The 21,579-nt window shown below is 53.7% G+C and overlaps 8 protein-coding genes across 8 annotated transcripts; 5 read left to right on the top strand and 3 right to left on the bottom strand.

Moving 5' to 3' along the window:
- Nucleotides 1-397: 397 nt before the first annotated feature.
- JN550_011463 (uncharacterized protein) lies at nt 398-3,474 on the bottom strand (the record flags this gene model as incomplete). Its single annotated transcript, XM_049309831.1, has 6 exons — nt 398-667; nt 803-2,324; nt 2,410-2,628; nt 2,676-2,843; nt 2,987-3,278; nt 3,408-3,474. The coding sequence occupies 6 exons, from the start codon at nt 3,472-3,474 to the stop codon at nt 398-400; spliced, it is 2,538 nt and encodes an 845-aa protein (XP_049166570.1).
- Nucleotides 3,475-4,438: 964 nt separating this feature from the next.
- JN550_011464 (uncharacterized protein) lies at nt 4,439-5,224 on the top strand (the record flags this gene model as incomplete). Its single annotated transcript, XM_049309832.1, has 1 exon — nt 4,439-5,224. One exon carries the CDS (start codon nt 4,439-4,441, stop codon nt 5,222-5,224), a length of 786 nt encoding a protein of 261 aa, XP_049166571.1.
- A 595-nt stretch (nt 5,225-5,819) lies between these two features.
- Nucleotides 5,820-7,502, bottom strand: JN550_011465 (uncharacterized protein; the record flags this gene model as incomplete). Its single annotated transcript, XM_049309833.1, has 2 exons — nt 5,820-6,495; nt 6,553-7,502. 2 exons carry the CDS (start codon nt 7,500-7,502, stop codon nt 5,820-5,822), a joined length of 1,626 nt encoding a protein of 541 aa, XP_049166572.1.
- A 727-nt stretch (nt 7,503-8,229) lies between these two features.
- JN550_011466 (uncharacterized protein) lies at nt 8,230-9,033 on the top strand (the record flags this gene model as incomplete). Its single annotated transcript, XM_049309834.1, has 1 exon — nt 8,230-9,033. One exon carries the CDS (start codon nt 8,230-8,232, stop codon nt 9,031-9,033), a length of 804 nt encoding a protein of 267 aa, XP_049166573.1.
- A 532-nt stretch (nt 9,034-9,565) lies between these two features.
- On the bottom strand, nt 9,566-10,425 carry JN550_011467 (uncharacterized protein; the record flags this gene model as incomplete). The annotated part of the gene is made up of 2 exons (XM_049309835.1): nt 9,566-10,204; nt 10,306-10,425. The coding sequence occupies 2 exons, from the start codon at nt 10,423-10,425 to the stop codon at nt 9,566-9,568; spliced, it is 759 nt and encodes a 252-aa protein (XP_049166574.1).
- A 1,528-nt stretch (nt 10,426-11,953) lies between these two features.
- On the top strand, nt 11,954-13,453 carry JN550_011468 (uncharacterized protein; the record flags this gene model as incomplete). The annotated part of the gene is made up of 3 exons (XM_049309836.1): nt 11,954-12,100; nt 12,166-12,651; nt 12,902-13,453. 3 exons carry the CDS (start codon nt 11,954-11,956, stop codon nt 13,451-13,453), a joined length of 1,185 nt encoding a protein of 394 aa, XP_049166575.1.
- Nucleotides 13,454-16,998: 3,545 nt separating this feature from the next.
- On the top strand, nt 16,999-18,677 carry JN550_011469 (uncharacterized protein; the record flags this gene model as incomplete). The annotated part of the gene is made up of 7 exons (XM_049309837.1): nt 16,999-17,601; nt 17,660-17,748; nt 17,800-18,012; nt 18,073-18,316; nt 18,383-18,406; nt 18,464-18,570; nt 18,623-18,677. 7 exons carry the CDS (start codon nt 16,999-17,001, stop codon nt 18,675-18,677), a joined length of 1,335 nt encoding a protein of 444 aa, XP_049166576.1.
- Nucleotides 18,678-20,015: 1,338 nt separating this feature from the next.
- Nucleotides 20,016-21,004, top strand: JN550_011470 (uncharacterized protein; the record flags this gene model as incomplete). Its single annotated transcript, XM_049309839.1, has 4 exons — nt 20,016-20,092; nt 20,154-20,340; nt 20,393-20,679; nt 20,737-21,004. The coding sequence occupies 4 exons, from the start codon at nt 20,016-20,018 to the stop codon at nt 21,002-21,004; spliced, it is 819 nt and encodes a 272-aa protein (XP_049166577.1).
- Between the last annotated feature and the right edge of the window lie 575 nt (nt 21,005-21,579).

Consider the following 21,579-nt stretch of genomic DNA (forward strand, 5'->3'; position numbering starts at 1 on the left):
TTTCAAATCGGCGTACCTCTCTCCGACAATGTGTGCAGAGTATTTCTGCTTGCATGTGGAGAGCTCTTTTGGACGGGCTGCCCAGAAACGTTTCGTACCAGGCCGGGCTCCTGGTAATGGGAAGAACAGTGCCCATCTTACACGGGGGAGAAATTAGCCATTCTGGCGCCCTCGGAATTAAGAACCTCTTGAAAATGCCTTGAGATTTGTTCATATGGTTACGCCCTCCTTAATGTCGCCAGATATCGCACGCAAATCAATACAGATTACGCCAGGGACGTGACTAGAATGTATATTGGTGGGACCGCTGAGCTTGAACTGTGTAGCTTCATTGAGATGCAAAGAAAACCTCCGTAGTACTTGACGAGAACTCAAATCCATGTTCACGGTAGATTACTTAGTTTGAGTCGCTGAGGAAGATGTCTAGAGGTGTTTGGTCCATCAGCATATGTATGGTCGGGTCCCCAGTGGCATCTCCGTCTCCAAATCCGAATTCATTCCAATAGACTGAATCGTTGGCTAGGTGATTAGAGAACATGTCGTAGGATGGACGAGATTGAGTTGGTGGGTGTTCGGGGTCCTCCGTTTGGAAGCTGTTCGTGTTGAAATCCCGCTGTGTCCGCCATGACGCCGATGCAGAAAGATTATCTTGTATAGAGTTGATGATCTGAAGACAACGGGTTGAGGAGCTGTTTTTCTTCGAAAGTAGTTCAAGGCAGCTTCTGGATCTCGAAATGGACGTTTCCCAAGCTAAAAGATCAAACCAGGCATGTTCAACAGTGACCTGGGTCGCACGACTCACTTCGAGAACCAGTGTTGCCTGGAATAGGAAGTATGTAGCATACCAACTGATACCAAGGTGCAACATTGACTCAGGCTGTTCACAGAAGGAGGTTATGTCATTAATACTTTGCATGGCAATCTCAGCACACCGCTGCTCGCCATCTGGCTTGGACAGGAGGAATGGATGTCGCCTCTTAGTCCCCCGCCACAGGAGAAGTCGTAGATTCTCCTGTTTCCAAAGCAATACAGCTCGCGGGCCACTGAACCAGCTTGGTACGTCAGGTGATGTGAAGTAGCTTGGGAGCGCCTGTTTCCATGTGTTTAGGCTTTTATCAATGGCCTCGGCAACCTGATACTCGACGCGAGCTCCCGCTGTCTTTGCCATCAGAAACTCGGTGTACAATGTAGTTGCTATTTTAGCCAGCTCAGCATTGGCCACAATGGCAGAAGAAGGGGTTGGGTGATCAACTTCTCGAACCATTTCAGAACCGAGAGCATGGCTATCTTCTTCCACATTTCGAGGGAGTCTAAGGTCCAGAAACCCATCAACTAACGTTGGGGGGCGTCCAGTGGTGATACAGAACCCGCTATCAAAGCAGTAGACAGTCCAGAAGAGCTGCCTCCGGCGTTCGTGCTCCATGGTGTCCGCGGCATGCGGTATTTCTCTATGAAGACCCAGGCCGAACGCAATTCGGTAAGCAATCCCAATGAGATTGTAGCCCGTATTCGGCCGATCTCTTTTCTGAAGGTAATTCCCCATTAAGAGGAAGGCCTGGAGTGTCTCGACGGTCCCAGACTCGAGCATGGCGACAGACAGACGACTCCTGGCAGCTGAGTAGTAGGGACAAGGCATAACAGAGGTATGGTTTGTCGCAGAGGTCCAATGTCCGATAGCGAGAACCATATAGTACACTATAGACCAGGCTGAATGTCGTTTGGTGTGGCGCCAGTCACTTGCCATTTTTTCCCGGAATATTTTCTCGTGCACGATGGGGTATGAGGTGTTGTAGAATAGGAAGTAAGCATCGATGAGTAGGCTTGCAACAGCAGACGTAGCCAGGTCAGCCCGGTCAAGATTCGCAGTGCTGGGTGATGATTGATCTGGTGGGACATGGGACATGCTGCCTCCCGCAGCTGCTCGAGGGACCAGTGCTCCAATTTCTTGTAGTAGACTTGAGCCAGAACTACTCCCGAGATAGCCCGATTCAGAGGTGGAAAAATTGGCCATGCCATCCTCTTGATGTTGGAGTTGTGGGCTTTCCTGGGCCCCTGCAACGGGTGCAGGACGTAATAAAGTGTCCTCATGCCACTCATATCTAGCCTCCCCTCTTTCTTCCCCTTGATCGGATTCTCGGTCCGGGCCAGCATCAGGGTCTGGATGAAACTCGCTCGCCGTCGAGCTTTCGAGATTGGCGATTGCTGCTTCAATGTCCAGATCTGGGTTGAGAGAACGAAGCAAGGTCTCGAGTTTGGAGCATCTGAGCTCTGCGGCATCGAGATTCTTCCTTGTCAAGGCTGTCCGATCGACCGGTTCCTCGAAGCTACACTCTTTCCCAGCTCTCGCACAATAGGAACAGGGTCCAACGTCGCCATCGGCCGCTAAACACCGGCTTTTGCGCTTTCTACAATTGGTACAAGCGCGTGCGGCCAAGGCCAACGTCCTCGTCTTCGTCCTCGTCCTTCTTGGGACAGGGCTCATCCTGCGGATCTAAGCGCAAGCCTGCTTCAACCAAATTTCGGGGAAATGCAAAGACAAGCATGTGCCACATGGGATCGGCTTTGTGGATCGGGCGGGTGGTGCCCCACGTTTTGGAAACCCCGAGCGCTGACGACAGATGGCAGGTGCTGCTCGATTGGCTGTCATTCAATATGCGGAGCAACTATACAGATACCGGTTGTATATCTGGTTCTTCGACATGTGAATCAAGTCTTCCTCAGTTATGTTCGACTGACTTTCGTTGATTGATGGTCGCAGCCATTCTGGCGTGATCGGCGACGATGCGTAGAAATAGCCTGCCATGTCAACTACTCGGGACAAAGCGAGCACGGGACACCACCAACTGGGAATACGTCTGGTTTACCAGTCATGATTAATACCTAATTACTGTGCTTTCTATCAATCGATTACTGTCTCCCCGCAGAATGTTACATCCGCCCCTGGTCGCCGTACAATACAGCTCAGCTGCAAGTCTTGACCTCATACTCAACAGTGTTGTTCCCCGTGCCGAGAACCTTGGGCTTGAAGTCCAGGTATACCAGCTCGCCCTTCTCGGGGGTCCACTCGCCGTTGGTATCGCGGTAGTAGACGATCTCGCCCGAGCCGGCGTCGCGTACCTCGGCCGTGGTGTGTGTCAAGGCGCCCTTGGTACTCCATTCGAGGCGGTAGCACGTCGACTTGGCGGCGAGGAAGGGCTTGGTGCAGCGCGTGTTGCCGTCGGCGTCCAGGCACTTCTCGACAGCGTAGTCGAGAACAGAGCCCTTGGTTACTTCGCGGGCTAGAGACCAGGCTCGGTTAGCTGGTGGTCACGCAGAAACTGGCAGCGGCTGCCGCACGCGACGTGAAGATTGCAAATCATGCGGGTATGCTCAGGTGGTTTTGGTGCAAGGGGACGAAGAGGACATACGTTCGGACAGCATGCCGGTCATGGCCAAGCCGGCGGTAAGGACGCTTTGGGCGTTCGGGATGTACATGTTTGCGGTGTTGTGGTGGGCGTGTTTGCAATAAAGATCCTGTATCGTGTAGAAGACACCTATGAAGAGCAATGGAAGGGGAATTGGTTGTAGCTCGGGAATGGTATAAGTGGAGGGTCTGGGGTTCGCCTGCGCTGCTCCGTGATGCGTTGATGGCGTTGGTTAGGCTCGGCAGCCTGTTCGTCACCGAACTACGTCATATCGTCAACGTCATGAGCGTGACAGAATCCTCGTACAGGCCACCGGGCTCCGAAGAGAACATCTTCTAGTGTGATGTGTCTACAGTACACATTTCTCTGATGTACATATTCCCCAGAGGCACAGCAATGGGAGTAAGTCCATTTACCCATCGAATCTTGGTAGTTCGAGGTTTCCAACCCAGGGCTGCGTTGGACCTCTTCTACCCCACAAATCCGCACTTTCCGTAGTCAGTAATCTTCAGGCCCGTTCCTTGCTTTCAATTGGCTCGCCTGCCCAGTTACTTTGTGTGTGGAGATCGCAACCCATAATCTTGCGGGCCACCCTCTGTACGATCAAGGAACGCTATCCTTCTACTCGACCACCGGCCTTGATCACTGGAGAGGTTGGCTTTGTAGCGTATTCACGAACTGACACCCTGCCCAAGCCGAAATCAGCCTTGGCCGAGATGACCACCACGTCTAGGCACTCAGCTGAGCCAAGCCGTCCCAACGGCGGCCGGCAGTGCAGGCCAACCGGGGTGACTCATGTTTGCCTAACTTGTAGAATTGAAACCAACACGCCCGGCATTTCTGGGAATATATGATGAGCTCACCGCGGCCTCAAGGTTGCGTGGAGTTTTCGTGTCATCTAATATTCTGCGAGGAAAGTTGCAAACTTGGATCTTGAATTTTGCTGCTCACCGACGGTCCAGGATAGTCACTTTTCAAAGTACCCCCCGTCTTACACCAGAAGCCACCGTATACATTTGAGAAAGCCACCTGAGATGCCAAAAAAGCGCAAGGCACCACCTTCTGCGAGAAGTGCCGCGGGTCCAGGGATATCCACATCTCCAACCCCTATTTCCATGTCTACTGCCCCTACCACCAGCGGTCCAGAGCCCCTGCCAGACAAGGCCACCGCACCCCTCTACTTCTGGCGCGAGTCACACGCCGGCACGGGCTTCCTGTCGCAGTGGCACTCGGGCCACGCGTTCCTCGACCCGCGGGACGCGGAGCGCAAGGTGTACGCGACGGCTGAGCACTACATGATGCACCACAAGGCGCTGCTCTTCGGCGACGCGGATGCGGCGGCGGCCGTGCTGAAGACGGGCCACCCGCGCAAGGTCAAGGCGCTCGGCCGCGCCGTGCAGGGCTTCTCGGAGGAGGCGTGGGGCCGGGAGCGCGGCCGCGTCGTGGAGCGGGCCAACTACTGCAAGTTCACGTTTCCGGCGGCGGATCCTTCGTCAGAGGAGGGGGAGGAAGCGGGTGGGGGGAGAGAGTGGCGGCTGGGGACGGGCGCCACTGCGAAGACGATGCAGGCCGCCAGCTTTCGGGCGGCGCTGCTGGCCACCGGCGAGCGCGAGCTGGTCGAGGCGAGCCCGTACGACCGCATCTGGGGCGTCGGGTTTGCGGCGGCGGACGCGGATGCGAACCGGGAGCACTGGGGCGAGAATCTGCTCGGAAAGGCGCTGATGGTGGTCAGAGAGACTTTCAGACGGGAGGATGCAGAGGAGGCGGAGAGGAAAAGGGACAGGTCTAAAGACGGCGACGAAGCGGACCGTGAAGATTGACCTCGGAAAGGAGATGAGTGCCAGCTAGAGTGCAGTGCTCTTGGACAGGTCCCAGAGCGTGTCTTGGGAAGGACGTCTGCCCTGTACCTTGGGGGGTCTAGTAGCAAGAGGGCCAGTTTGCCGTTTGCTGGTGGCGAGTGGAAGAGACCGCTTTCGTCACAGTGAATCGCACTATGGCGAGTTGTATACCGTATAGCTGCGCGGGAGATGATGCTTTTTGATTTGTTTGATCTGAGTATACTACCCGACACAAAAACGAGCCCCATGCCGCCTGACAATACACTATTGAGTACAACCCGGCCGTCAGGTGACTCTGACGCATTTTCGATATGCTGTAACGCGAGCCACTCGACGAGGTCGCGATTTTGTCTATCATACAATGACCAATGATGCAGCCGCACCCATATCAAACGCCTCATGCCATGCCGTAGAGTGGTGTGATGGAGACCAAATCTGCTCCTTGAATACAGTTCGTCCTCCCCTGTAAGTTCCCCCCGAATCTACAAAACACCCGTATTGTACAGTATTAGAACACATATATGGCATCATTTTGTTTCGACGGAAGGAAATGGCGTGGTGTCATCGCTCCACCGTCCTAGATGTATTCGCGGGCGCTCTTCTGCATCTCGATCAACCTCCAGCCCCTTGTCTCCGGGTTGCTGACTTCTTCTGGTGTCCGGGTAATACCAATGGCGTAGGTGACGAGCTGCACCTTGTCCTCCATGCCAGCAGCAAGCTCGTTGGACTTGGCATTACGGTAGACGTGGACTTCCTGTGTTCGGCAGGTGATGATGAAGACAGGAATCTCACCGGGCTCCAGCATACGAGCCTTGAGGATGTCGACGTGTCTGATGTCGAGGATGCGACCGTCTGACTTCATGCCCGCCTGCAGGTACTGCTTCGTCAATGCCTCGTAAACCGAATACTGAGCGGCCGACAGCCAGACCTTCAGCGTCTCCGTGTCGCCCTTGACATAGGCGTCAAGCACCTCGGGCAAGATGTACTCCCGGAGTTCCTGCAGGAAGGGCTCGACCTGGAAGCTGGGGTCCATGGATCGGAACTTCTTGATGACCATGGCCGTCTCGTTTTCGGCGAAGAATCCAGCTATGCGGTCGGTGATGCCTCTCGCAGTAGTGATGAGGGGGTTCTCGGACTCCTGGTAGACATTTTTTGCGTTAAAAAGACCCTGAACAAACTTGTTCTGGTCTCGGAAATCTCTCCATGCTTCTTTCCACGCGGCGTCCTTGTGGAGTGTGACGTTGGTGCCAGCACTGCGGTCTTTGTTAGATTCGGTTCAGGGACACGGGGTTTGATGGAAGAAAGCATACTTGGGATCCTCAACCATGTCCTCGGGGTTGCCGTGGAGGCGAGCAGCGGCCTTCTCCCTCGCCTCTCTGGCCTTTCGTCGCTCCTCCTTCTCGACCCAGCCACCGTATCTCGAACTGCTACCATCATCGATAACGTTCTTGACATTCTTGTAAGCCTCGGTGTCACGGATAGGCTTGGTGGCCTTGTCGAGAGCCTCGCCGGTGATATTTGCACCCTTGCGGACGCCCTTCATGACCGAGGTATCCCACGTCCAGGACGCACCCTTGCCAATGGCAGACCCGGTTGTCTTGAGCACCTTGCCGGTGGTCGACGATATGGCTCCGGTTGTGGACTCGTAGGCTTCTCTCGCCTTGCGGACATTCTCGCTCTCGCTGAACTCCTTTGCGCCGGCGGCGAGCTGCTTGGTAGACTCGTTCCACTCCTTGGAGGCCTTGAACTCGGTCTGCATGGTCTCCATGAAGACCTGCCAGGGAGTCTTGTCACCGTGGGGCGGGGGTGGCGGCAGGTCCTCCTTCTTCTCCTTGTCCTTCTTGTCGCCCTCTTCGGACTCTTCGCCGTCCTGCTTCTTCTGTTGCTCCTCGGACTCGGGCTTGGCCTCGGACTCGGCGCCAGAGGCAGCCTGTTTCGACGTTTTCTCCTCGGGCTTGGGTTCCGTCTTGGGCGCCTGCTGCGGCGATGGCTGTTCTTGGGCCCATCTCGACGACTGGTGCAGGCCGCGCAGCTGCACGGCGGCTATGGACTGGGGGAGGAAGGGCGATCGCAGGGCGGCGATGGGGGTGTATGGGGAGGTGGAGGGTGCGACAGTCGCGAGGGTGCTCTGGCGATCGAGGCTGGACAGTAACCGGCGGTATGCTGGAGATCTGCCGTATGAGGAGGAAGCCAGCGAAGGCGTCCTCAGGGCCGAGGCAGAGGAGGCCGAGCTCCTGGCGACTTGTCTGAACGAACTCATGTTGGATGGCGCGGTGGTGTGAGCCTCGCCCCGCAATAGGAAGAGAGAGGAGGTTCGAAGGGGTTGGTTGGGGGAGGGCAGGACAAGAGGCCGTGATAAAATCGCACGCAAGGCGAGGGAGATTCCTTGCCCTTCTTCTTTGGCCGATGCGACGGCTTCCAATTTTCGCAGCCAGCCAGCTGCACGGGAGCTCCGACCGCGCGACCCCTGTCCGAAAATATCATAGGGAGAGGGAAAAAAAAAAGGTCCCACGGAGACCTGATTTCGCCGCTTCCGGTTCCATCCGTGGCCCAGCCAAGCCAGCCATTGGCCCCCCCCAGCAGCCCGGACGCCCCTCTTGTGCACCTTGAGCACTGTAGCCGGGAGCCCTCCAGGGCTGTGCCTACCTACCGTAGGTAGATAGGTATAGGTAGATAGGTACCAGTCAACCAGCAGGCAGGGTAGGTACCTGGGTACGCTAACAACCCAACCTAACCTCCAGTGCCTTCGGTAGCAGTGCTCAGTGCTCCCGGCACACCCCCTGTAAATGCATGCGCCGCGCTACGGGAATCTTTCAAAATTTCCAGGCCGCTTTGCTTGCCTCGTCCAGCACCTCAGTTACCGATCTGGAGGACCGGCGGGCAGCTCGATCTCCAACCCCCATCCTCGACCTGCGACACCCACGACGACGACGCGCAGCTTGCCTCCCCAGACCGCCAAGGACCGCGAGTCCATGAGATAGCCAGCCATGAGCAAGCCCGTGAGCCGCCTCCTGGCGACGTCCTTCCGCCAGACCGCCCGGGCGCCGGTCACCACCACCAGCATACGCCTGCCCATCCGCTCCTTCAGTCAGACATGCCGACGGCTCGCCGACGAGTCCGGACCCAACCCGCCCCAATCGATAAAAGGGACGCCTTCCGATCCCCAGTCGCCCGAGGCACCGCCCACACCCGCGCCCGGTAAATCACCCCTCGAGAGCGCCCCGTCGCCGCGCGGCAGCCCGTCCTCGCCGGCGGCCAGCCTCCGGGACCTGTCGTCCTCGCTGTCGTCGCCGCGGTCCGGCCCGCAGGTGGCGCAGGACGTGTTCGCGCGGGCCCGCAACCAGCCGACGGCGCAGGACATCCTGGCGGGCTCGGGCGACGAGGGCCCGCTGGACAAGGAGAACTGGGCGGCGTACGAGGAGCCCTTCCACTTCCACATCTACGGCCACAAGCACAACACGCACATCACCGTGACCAAGCCCGACCGCAACGCCATCCTCAGCGTCTCGGCCGGCCAGATCGGCTTCCGCAAGACCAAGCGCGGCTCCTACGACGCCGCCCACCAGCTGACGGCCTATGTCATCGACAAGCTCAACCAGGGCAACTGGCACCGCAAGATCCACAAGCTCGAGGTCGTGCTCCGCGGCTTCGGCAACGGCCGCGAGGCCGCCACCAAGGTGCTGCTGGGCAACGAGGGCAAGTTCCTGCGGCCCAAGATCACCGTCGTCAGCGACTCGACCCGCTTGAAGTTTGGCGGTACGAGGAGTAGGAAGCCGAGACGTCTGGGTTAAGTCCGGGCCGTCGTGGAAGCGATAGCGGGCGCTCTGGCCTGCTCCGGCCTGCCCTGGCCTCTCGAGAGCAACAGGTATACCTTATCTTGCGTCGACCACGGGAGGGGGTGTTGGTTGGTTCAATCTCATGTATCATAGGCACGTGCGTCGTGTACTTTACACTGTACATCATGTACCAAAACCGGTAAAAGAAAATAGATGGCACTTTCTAACTCATGAACGGTTTTCTCTGTCATCCCCATCATGTACATCCAGACTGCATGCGCCAAGAAAGCAACAGGTATCAATTGCACAAAACCCACACGGATGCGCCAATGCTCCCGGTACCCTGAAATGAAAGAACGCCGCAAACACCTCATATGCAATCCTGCCATCGAAGCAGCCTCCGGCTACCCCCAACTCCATCGTGCTCATATTCCGTGTCTGGGACTGGAGACTGTTCCCTGACCACGGGACTTCTAGCAATCATCCTCTCGACACTCACCGCCCCTAGCTCGGTCTCGATCTCGGTCTCGGTCTCGGTCTCGGTCTCCTAGGACGCGGGCGCCCTCTCTGCAGGAGGCAACACGCGCCCGCTGGAATCTCGGGTTGCCGTAGCTTTGCCTTTGCCTTTCGGCGTCGCCCCGCTCCCAAACCGCGAACGGCCGCCGTCGTCCTCTGCCAGAGGTCGCTGATAGCTGTTCTCCCGCCGCAGGAAGCCGGTGCCCTCGTCGGCGTCGAACTCGTTCTCGTCCTCGACCAGCTCGCCGTCGGCGGTCGCATAGTCCGGAGGCTCCAGCCAGTCGCGAGGCACGACACACGGCAGGGCGACGCCGATCTGGGCGGCGCGGTTGAGCCAGCTGGGGCCGCGGCGGCCCGTCAGGCGCTCGCACAGGGTCTGGGTGAAGTGGTTGCAGTTCTTGGTCAGCAGGTTGTAGCTGGTGCCGGGGAAGTCCTCGCTCGTGCTCTTGATGATGGTGTCGATCTCGGCCTGGGTCGCAAAGGTGAAGCCGTGCAGGATCTCGGTGCGGAAGGTGCCGCCTGGCGGACAGGAGCGAGGAGCGGTCCAGTATACGCCGGTGGTGTGGGGCCGGTCGTGGCCGCCGTAAGCGTACTCTCGGCCATTTATGACGACGCCGGTATGCAGCAGCGAGGAGCCTATGTTCCAGAGGAGAGAGGAGAGGCGGCCGGGCTGATGTGATGCAGACGCGTGTTAGTCAAGGCAGCACTTGCGAGCAGGCCGGCTGGCTGGATGGAGGTGGGAGGGGAGGCGCGGGGGGGACGGGAGCTTACCGGGAGCAGGTCGTAGACATTGATGATGACTTCGGTCCGCGATAAGGACAGTGTTGATCTATGAGACGACTGCCTGGCGGGGCGACTGAAGGAGGATCTGCTGGACTTCTTGGAAGACATGGCGAGGCCGATGAGTGTGGGCAAGCCGGCGAGATGGCGAGATGGGGGTTTATGGGACGGGTGGAGTTTGGTGGTGAGCTTTGACTAAGAAATGCGGCGATAATGAGTATGGGTGGTGGAGTTGACGGTTGAGATGGGACGGGTACAGCTCCAGGTTAGTCGGGCCCTCGGGGTAAGGTAGGTAGGTACAGTAAGGCAAGGGAGCTCGGCGTGCGTGGTGTGTGTGATATCGGCTGCAGGGGATGCCGCGGGCTGCGGGAAATAATGTACAGTAGATCTACAGACTCCTAGGCAGCTAATTGGAGTCGAGAGTCGAGAGTCGAGTCGAGAAGACGGGGGAGGAATGGGAGATGCAGTCGGCACGTGTCGGTGGATGCATGAGGTCTGCAAGATTCATGTCTTGATTCACATTGCCTGAAGTCGAGACGAGGAGAAGCGGCACCAGCGCCCCAGAGCCCCAGAGCCCCAGAGCCCAGGCGCCAGTCCAACCTCAGCCACTAAGAGGAGCTGGAGGGATGGGAAAACGGAAATGCGCGGCATGGGGGGTACACGGGGGCGGTAACCTTGGCCTTACCTAGCCTTTGGTGTAAGTTAGAAGAATTAGAAGCAGCCCAGTCCAGAAGCGGTCGGTGACGTCCCCAGCAGCCCAGCTGTCTGGAGGACGGGCGCGGAGGAATCCATGCCTGGTGGACATTGGTAACGAATGAGCCTGGGCTGGAGTCGCGGCCTAGCTTGCGTCTTCTTGGAACCCACCCAACTTCTTCCAAAGTTCCAGGTTAGGTAAAGCGTACTGAACTACCTAGGTACCTACTGGACCCGACGTGGTAGAGGCTCGCGGTACAACATAGCCCCGACTTCCGGCTTGCTGGCAGCTTCCACCGTTCCACCTCCTGCCTCTAGGCCTCCCTGTAGGAAGGCTTACAGCTGGAGCTCAGAGTCGATCTGGGTCGGGCCACCATGAAATGTGATTGGCGAAGAGGGAAACCCACACCCAATGGCAAAAAGGTTTTTTTTTTTTCCTCTCTGCATTTCGAACAGCCCCTCCATTTCCACACACACACACACACACAACAGGCTTGCTCTGCTCCTGCAAAGCCTGCAAAGCCTGCAAAGAAAGCGAGCTCCCCTCCTTCGCTGCATGAGGCTGCCCAATCTTTTTTCCTTCCCGTTTTGAGATACCCCTCCATCCAGACACTCGTCCGAGACAAACTCTTTGCTGAGATTTGCCTCCATCACGACTTCTTCTCTCTCTCCCCCCGACAAGTAGTCGTCACAAAGGCTGGCCTGAACACCCAGCCCGCACACCTCCCCGTAGACCACCGTGTCTTCCCTCTTCTCCCACGTTCCCTTCGCTTCTTCCGCCCGCCTCGTTCGCCCATCTGCAGCTAGCTCTGCCTTTCCTGCCCTCTGCATCTCCGCAGCTCCATCTCCATCTCCGGCTCCAGCTCCAGCCTCCAGGAGCCATCCCCTCCATCTCTTCTACTGCTTCGTGCCCTCCCGCGCCTACGCACACAAGCGCAAGGTCAAGATGCCCCCCAAGAAGGCCAAGGAAGAGGAGAAGATCCTGCTGGGTCGCCCCGGAAACAACCTGAAGAGTGGCATTGTTGGTCTGGCCAACGTCGGCAAGTCGACCCTGTTCCAGGCCATCACCAAGTGCAATCTCGGAAACCCTGCCGTATGTTGAGCCAGCCGCCGCCCGTGTGTCCAGTTCTCAGTTCTCCGGCTGACAGTTGCTTCAAGAACTTCCCATACGCCACCATTGACCCGGAGGAGGCCCGTGTCATTGTCCCCGATGACCGCTACGACTGGCTGTGCGAAAAGTACAAGCCCAAGTCGCGTGTCCCCGCCAACTTGACTGTCTACGATATTGCCGGTCTCACCAGGGGCGCCTCCACAGGCGCCGGCCTGGGCAACTCCTTCTTGTCCCACATCCGCGCCGTCGACGCCATCTTCCAGGTCGTCCGGTGCTTCGATGATGCCGAGATCATCCACGTCGAGGGCGATGTGAACCCCACCAGAGACTTGGACATCATTGCCGAGGAGCTGCGTCTCAAGGACATTGAGTTCGTCGAGAAGGCCCTCGAGAACCAGAAGAAGAAGACCCGCATGGGTGGTCAGAGTCTCGAGGTTAAGAAGGCAAAGGAGGAGCAAGATACCATCGAGAAGATCCTCGCCTGGTTGAACGACGGCAAGGACGTCCGGAAAGGCACCTGGGCCCCCAAGGAGGTAAGGCACTCCCCCCGCTCGCTCTTCCAAACTTTTCCCATGCCCGTCTTCTTCATTCCCCCCATCTTGCTACTATGATGAATAAGGGCCATAGCGCCTGATCTAATCCCAGCTCTTCGAATGCCTCAAATAAAACAACGCAGAGGTCATACTGAGATAAGAAACACACTCTGACTGCAAAACTCATTCTTTGTCTTACTTTTCACTACAGCTCATCTTCCGAGATCTCAGCTAATACGACATTGAATAGGTCGAGGTTATCAACCCTCTGTTCCTCCTGACAGCCAAGCCCGTAGTCTACTTGGTCAACCTGTCCGAGAAGGACTACACTCGCAAGAAGAACAAGCACCTTCCCAAGATTGCCGAGTGGATCAAGGAGCACGCTGCTGGCGACCCTATCCTGCCTATCTCGGTCTCTTTCGAGGAGCGCCTTACCCAGTTCGAGTCTGAGGAGGCCGCCGCTGAGGAGTGCAAGAACCTAGGTATCGAGTCCGCTCTGCCGAAGGTCATCCTTCAAATGCGCAAGGTCCTGGGTCTTGGTAGTTTCTTCACGACTGGTACCGACGAGGTCCGGCAATGGACCATCCGTCTCGGCAGCAAGGCGCCCCAGGCCGCCGGTGTCATTCACACTGATTTCGAAAAGACTTTTATTCAGGCTATCGTGTACAACTTCAACATGTTAAAGGAGTTGGGCGATGAGGCTGAAGTCAAGGCCAAGGGTAAGATCATGACGAAAGGAAAGGAATACGTAGTTGAGGATGGTGATATCCTACTCATCAAGGCGGGTGCTGCCAAGGGTTAAAGCTGCTAGATAAAAGCGACGAATAGATCCTATCCTGAACACAACCCTCTACCACTTCGTCAATGGCGCTGTTTGTTCCTAACCGCTCAACGGGGTAGATCAAGAGTATTGTGGCTCGGCCAAGTGATATTGACATTATTGAAGTTGAATACTGACCGTGTCGAAAAAATCATGAAAGACAATCTCTATACGGCGCTTAGCTATATATGCAGTCCTCCTATTGCGATAAATTGCAACTGAGCTGCTGTAGCGTCATTATCTCAACTAGCTAAACCACGATACTACTCGCTTTGAATGATACTGTTGTGTATCTTCTCTCTGGGCCATCTCAGCTCCGTGTTCGGCAAGACTTTCCGGGTACACAGCCCCGTTTGAGTATGTCCAATATATCGCGCTATGATACACCGCTAGGTTCTCTTCAGCTATTAACTGCAAGCACTCGAGTGCATCCTTCGTGGGTACAATATGGTCGTCTTTTTGATCTCTCATGGCGTACGACTCTCCTTGACTCTTATTGACATGTCTTCCGTCCAGTACTTATGGGCAGTAGACAACAGATCTAGGCGGGAGCGAGAGAACGCCCCTTTGCTAGACTTAAAATGAGGGAATTCCACATCAAGAGGTACAATGTTAATATTCGAACAGAGACAAGTTTAGTCTACGCGGCGTTCTCACCGGAAACAATATGATCTCCACAGACCTGTTGCCTTGACAATTGGCTGGTGCTGTCTCCTCATAGGAATCAAATCGTTCAACATATTACTTGCAGTTTAGCTAATACCTTTTGTTGTAAGTAAAATATGCTGCGATGTTTAGATGAAACTTTGCTATGTTGATGGGTCGCCAAAGACTTCTACCTCCTGGTGTGTACGATGGTCCGACCTCCGCGGTGGTATTATAGTCAACGCTCGTTCAAGAGACTATGACCAACAAATGCAGCAAAGGCCCAAGGAAGCTATCGCCATTCCACAATCCTCGCAGCACTTGCAGCAACCGTCTGTACCACGCCCTTCTAGCTTCCTACGAGCTTCCTAATCTCGATTCATTATCATCTAGAACCGAGTGTGCAGACAGCGAGCTGTCCAACGACAGTACGGAGGAATATTTTAAACTTACCTGCCCTTGAAGGGAAGTATGGTTACCCGCTTGGCTCATATGGGAGTCGCCGGAGTTTCTCGTAGCTTCCGGGAAAGCCCGATGCGGCGGTTGAAGCGTCGGCATTTGGAATGCCGGGGTGCGCGTCCTTCATTTGGGTGAGTGCATCTTCATATGCGCTGTTCGAGGGCAGGCTGAGGCAGAGGAGATGGCCCGAGCGTAAGCAAGCAAGACTTGAGAGACCTTCATGATAGTACAACGAGGATTATAGGCAGTGAAGGCGGTTGCTTGTGTAATATTTCCCTGTCTGTAATACCAATGGGGGTGAACCGGATTCGCCGATCCGCGCCTCTTTGATACTTGAAATATACTCAAGACCCGGTTCAATTCCCCTCACGTCTATCTGCTCAGGTTGTCAAGTTTTTTTTTTTTCCAGTTTGGGCAGCGAGCGCGAAAGTTTACGGCAGCAGCTGGAGCAATACACGCTTCGCGTAAAACTTGCTGCATTTGTCAAGGATCTTGTCACTTAGAATGGTAATATTGTAGAATGAAAATGTCGGTACACGGGCCTTTCTCGCGTAATTCACTGGTTTCAATAGCTTGTAGTCCATATTTCGCAAGACAGGGTAGATAGAGTTGAAAGAAAATGTGTCGGTCATATTAAGGCACCCTTTTGAATTACAAACTTCAACAAATCTAATTCTTACTCGTCGTAAATATGAGAATAGTATCAAACGCAGATCAAATCTTGGTTCAGTTAATATGATATTTTCTCCAAGGACTTGAAATTCCGCAGAGAACAACTTTTCGGAATGCCACTTGAACATCCTGTCCATGACCCCGACCCCTTGAGTTCAATCAAGCTATATACACTTCGATACTGCGCAGTGGTTACCTGTAACCCCACCTTAGTACAACCCGGCCTAGCTTCATATAAATCAGCTTGACTTCACTCAATGCGCTCGGTTTGCATGTGTCCAAATTCCTGCCATGCTGCCATGCTGTTTTACTAGTCAATGAGAAACCTTGAACATTGGGTTGACAAGAGTTGTTTGGCCCTGTATCTGGGCTTCCGTGGGTCAGGTAAGGTGGATTTTGTTGTCGTATCACCACAAGCAACGGGCCTCGTGAGAGAAGGCTACATTAAGATAGGCGCCTTAGACGGAACGGTAGAGGCCACCCAATTCCGTCATAAAACTCTAACCTATTGGTGCTCAAAATACATGCTCAAATCATTGGTACATGTCGCCGGACAACGGAGCAGACGTTTAACTCGCCAGCCCTGCGCTTGGCACCGCACATAGCGTGACACTGCATTCCGCATCTAGTAACATCCATAACGGAGCGTCCCCATGTACAGAGCAAAATGACTCTCCATAATCGGGTATCAGTGCGCCACTAAAGCTGTCCAAGGCTGCTGAATCCTGCACTACGAGCCTTGCGTCATTATTTACATTCTTGGGTATGTTACGTTGGTAGCATGTGTCCGAAATTATGTCTAGTATACACTGATGTATTTCCTCTAAGGACAGCAATAACTGATGGGGTGATTTATGCTTGTTAAAGTGGTTCAAACCTAGCATAAGCTTAAGGAATGAAGATGTTGTATTCCAGCTTCCTTGTGCAATTTGACTCGCAACCCTAATAGGACGGACTTTCTACAAATGGTCTGACTACTTTTGCTTTCCTAAACAGTGATACATTACCGCGTGGGTAGACCATGCCGATGATCGACACGGGGCACGTATCCACCTCCCTATATTTCTCGGGGTCCTTCTCCGCATTACTTGCCGGGCTGCTCCCCACCTCTCCAGGAATCTGGGGTAAGATCTCGGCCGCTCCAGCTCCGGACTTTACATAAACACCCCGCTCAGCCACACGTTCATTCGTGGATATGTTTGGATGGCTTCTTCGTTGGTGTTACCTTGGATACCTCACTGGGAACTGACAGTGCAACTCCATGTCACGCTCAAGTACGCGGACATCCCGGCCCGTATAGACCTCCAAACCCCACGATGTTGCCCTGTGGCGACCCCTTTATCTGACGAATTGTTGAGGGAAGTCAGCTCAAGATAACCTTTCCCCAAGAAAATGCACGAATGGAAGATCTTCCGAGCATGCTATTCGCCAGCGTGCACCTGGGCTGTACGCGGCTGCCGTCCCAACAATGAACCCCGGAAGCCGAGTTCCGCAGTCTTTTTCGTAGTCAACAGGCTTGAAGTAATCCAGATCCGAATATACTCTCTCACGCCAAGGTCATGATGCTTCGGAACTAAGGCACGATGGATCCTCAAGTGGTATATCGGAGCTATCCTGTCCATTGGGCGAAGAAAGGGTTGCAGGCGGTTTCTCACGGGCAGGAGTATAAGACTTCTCTGATTCTCTGCGTCAAAGATATCTTGAAATTACTTCGAAAGTCAAACAAGTGAAATTGCTAAATCCCTTGCAAGATGCTTTCAATCCTCGCAGCAGCCTCGCTGGCTGGCTTCGTCTCTGCCCAGCAGGTCGGTACGCAGACAGCCGAAAACCACCCTTCGCTTTCCTGGAGCAAGTGTACAAGCTCTGGATGCTCTTCAACTAACGGAAAAGTCGTCGTCGACGCGAACTGGCGCTGGCTCCACGACACCAGCAGCACAACCAACTGCTACGATGGCAATGAGTGGACCAGCGTGTGTAGCAGCGCAACCGACTGCACCACCAAGTGCGCTCTGGAGGGCGCTGACTATTCAGGCACCTATGGTGTGACAACTAGTGGCAACGCCATGACTCTCAAGTTTGTGACCAATGGACCATACTCGAAGAATATCGGCTCCAGGATGTACCTCATGGCGAGTGATACGGCCTACCAGACATTCACCTTGAAGGGCAATGAGTTTGCATTTGATGTTGATCTTTCCACCGTCGACTGTGGATTGAACGCTGCTCTCTACTTCGTTGCCATGGATGCTGATGGTGGTATGGCCAAGTACTCAAGCAACAAGGCGGGCGCGAAGTATGGAACTGGATACTGTGACGCTCAATGCGCTAGAGACCTCAAATTCGTTGGCGGCAAGGTAAGACACATTCTCAAGGCAATTGTCCTTCGAAATGCTAATAATACAATCACACTAGGCCAACATTGAGGGCTGGACCCCATCTACCAACGATGCTAACGCTGGTGTGGGACCATATGGCGCTTGCTGCGCTGAGATCGATGTCTGGTATGCACTCAAGATATACTTTAGTTATGCACGCTGACGTAACCTCTACAGGGAGTCCAACTCTCACTCCTTCGCACTCACCCCTCACCCATGCCAGAACAACGCCTACCACGTTTGTGAGAAGTCTGGCTGCGGTGGAACATACTCCGAAGACCGCTTCGCCGGTGATTGCGACGCCAACGGATGCGATTACAACCCATACCGCGTCGGAAACAAGAACTTCTATGGCAAGGGCAAGACTGTCGACACAAGCAAGAAATTCACGTGAGTATATCTTCTAACAATAATAACCTAAGGAACGCGAAATGCTGAAAATTGGTCTAGCGTTGTGACCCAGTTTAACAACAATAACTTGACCCAATTCTTCGTCCAAAACGGAAAGAAGATCTACATTCCAGCTCCGACTTACGATGGGTTCCCAGACAGCAGCTCCATCACCACCGATTACTGCAAGGCTGAGTTCAACGTCTTTGGTGACCGTAACCGCTTTGACGAGGTTGGAGGCTGGTCTAAACTTAACGCGGCGCTCTCCATTCCCATGGTGCTGGTAATGTCTATCTGGGATGACGTAAGTGAAATTCGGGCAATCTCCTTGTTTGCGTGAACTTGACGACTAATGTTCTCAATCTCGCAGCACTATGCGAATATGCTCTGGCTGGTAAGATACACTTGTGCCTTTCTATCTAAGAATATCTTTCGACTAACCCTGTGATAGGACTCGTCGTACCCGGTTGCAGATGCTGGCAAGGCAGGCGCCGATCGAGGTGACTGTGCCACTAGCTCAGGCGTTCCGTCTGACGTCGAATCTAAGATTCCCAATGCGTAAGTCCTGCGTCCCTACTGTATTCTTTCAAGTTTCTAACTCGTGCAAAAGCCAGGTCATCTGGTCCAACATTCGCTTTGGCCCCATTGGAACTACCGTCAAATAGACGTCTGCCCGCAAGAGGACACCACACATATGGAACGCAAAACAGACCAGGCAGCTTACATGTGGCTAGATCTTTGTGTCTCTCTTCAATCACTTCCATCAGAATCATCTCTTTCGATGTACATAGTGAACTAAGACAAACCTTCGCGGTTTTGATTTCATCATTCATTGTATGCCCTCAAAAATTGGTCCAACTTTGCTCTTGTAGTGGCTTGAAAGTTGAAAGTGCTTTTGATCTTGTGATAGAGATCTATTATTACCAAGGTCGGCAATGTGGCATTGGCAGATTCAAATGACCGGTACTCACAGCACACAGGTGACATTCCTTTACATTGAACACACGAAAGGGTAATTATTGTCGCAGACTCAGAGAACTTATGGCGAGTGACCAGGGAGTGATCCGAGGCGTAGACTTACACCTACACACGTAGCAGGCATTTGGCATGCGTTTGGCTTCCAAATACGATGCCCACCCAATTTCACTCGACACTTACTCCATGGGGTGGTTCAATCCATGTGTAATGCTGTGTGACATTGTCACAAAGGGGGCCATTGACAACGCGCCCAAGTATACTTGCTAACTTGCTATCAACATTGATGCAATGTTGGATGGCACCAACACCATTGATACTCCTTGGATTTGTCGTATCGTGCCACGCTAGCTTCACCAGAAAGATCCGGTAAAAAAAGGGTCGAATTTATGGACCGTTACAACGCGCGTGGGTTAGTTCCAAGGCAAAGAGCTCAATACCGGCCAGAAAGGGTTGTGGAATTATCATCGGGATGAGCTCTCACAAGCTTGACGATGATTTTTCATTGCCTCGAATTATCCTCGAATATTAATATCCTCTCCTTTAGGGATGATCAATTGGTATCGTTAATTGAAGAATCGAGATGAAACGTGACAAACGTCGTAGCGGCGCGAATTGGGAGCCGGTGTGAGGCTTACTTTTTTGACTAGCGGCACAGCGGCATCAGCTCAGGCTCTCTTTCGTATGACCTCGCGCCTTACGACCCTTGCGTTGGGACTAACGATCCTTCGCACGAAGCTAAAGCAAGATGTGGGGTCATCAGACTTGCAGGTTCACTTTCATAGGTGAAGACAGCCTTGATCACTCATTCATAGCTAGGTAAGAGCTGACAGTTCCCAATGTGTTTGGATCCACACATGTGGCGAGATCATATCGCCAAGCGTCATCAGCAATATGAGATAATGTCTTCTTCGATTCTTACCGTAGGACCGTATTAACTACTTTGCTGAGATTCTCTGATCCTATCACATACCATTCGTCACCTTCCAGCTACCCTACGTTGAAGGCGTGATAAGATATATTGCACGATGTCGCGGGTAATTGACTCGCTACCAACGCCGTCAGCTCCTCGTGAGAAGAAGCTAATAGTCACAGCTAACAGTCGGTATGGCTTCACCGACATGCACTCCCAATTGAGCTCAACGAAACTGACCATTCCAACGCAGGACTGGTACTTTCTCGCTCTACCAAGCGCTCAAGATTATGGGTTATAAGCCGTACCATATGTACGAAGTCGTGCAAGGTGGTGTGACGCACATGAAAATATTAGAAGAAGGGCTGAACGCTAAGTATCATGGTATTGGGAAGCCGTATGGGAAGGCGGAGTTTGAAAAATGGTTTGCGGACTATGATGTACGACGGATATTATCAGCTTCTAGTCGAGAGACGCACTAACATGGAGCAGGTAATCATCGAAGTCACACCTCTATTTCTGGAAGAAATCTTCGAGTGCTATCCGGACGCTAAATACATGCACGTTGAGCGCGATGTGGACTCATGGTATCGGTCTGTGGACAACACTGGAGGACAAGTATTCGAAGCCTGCGGGAAATTTCCGCTCACACAAATGCGCCTTATTGATGACTTTGTCGATAAGTTCTGCTCGCTGCACCTTGCCTTGGCAAAGTACTGGACCGGCGGCAGGCCATGGCGCGAAGGCAAGGTATCCTGTGTTCAAAGATATCTTGAAACGTGAGTGTCTAATCTACTGTGTGCACATTTGGAAGAACTGCGGTTGACGATGTTCAGAAATCGTTTGGTCAGGGACTTGATACCAACTAAAAATTTAGCCATCTTCAAGCTGGAGGACGGCTTTGGATGGGAACAAATATGTGCTTTCCTAGGCAAGCCGATGCCTGACGTTCCGTATCCTAGAGGTAACGCTCCGGCTGAATTCCAAAAGATGGCATCTGAGGCGCTTTCTCCAGCCTTTAGGAGGGCTGCACTATTTGTCGCTACGTCAGCCTTGGTACCACTGGTAGCGATCGGGCTTTGGTACTGCAGATCGAGGAAATAGTTGGAGGAAGCGTTGAAAGCATGTCAGGATGAATGGCATATCACCTGCGTTGAAATCAAGCCACTTCCATTCCTCGAGTTTCTGGCAGATATTATGCTCACCGGCTCAGCAATTTTCTTTCATTAACTAGTCTGCTGAAAATGCTAAGATAAATCTCCCCCCAACCACTGGACGTATTCAACATATCACACCACACCTGATCTCTACATTTGTGTATTCGGTTTTCTTCGGAGGTACCACAAGAAGAATTTATTTACCAAACTTCCGATGGCAACGAAGCCCGGCTATGTTGGGCAGCCTGTATAGGGGGGGTCTCTTATGAGAGATAACCATTGTTCGTGTGAGCGCTGATTTGGGGCATACCTTTCTTAGGCTTCACGTTCCCGCAAGGAACGGCGTAAATTATCCTCTAAGTCACTAGCCAGTTTGTCGTGAATTATACCCTAAATAGGTTCGTTGGCACCGGCAGAAGGTGCATTTATCCTTTCATACATGGCTCTAATTGAGGACAACAAACTTGATATCATATGATATCTGCTGCGCCTGAGCTGCGTTGGTGAACGAATTTTCGCATG

This window comes from Neoarthrinium moseri (genome assembly GCF_022829205.1).
Source record: "Neoarthrinium moseri strain CBS 164.80 chromosome Unknown scaffold68_Wmoseri_CBS_16480, whole genome shotgun sequence".
Taxonomy (NCBI): Eukaryota; Fungi; Ascomycota; class Sordariomycetes; order Amphisphaeriales; family Apiosporaceae; genus Neoarthrinium; species Neoarthrinium moseri.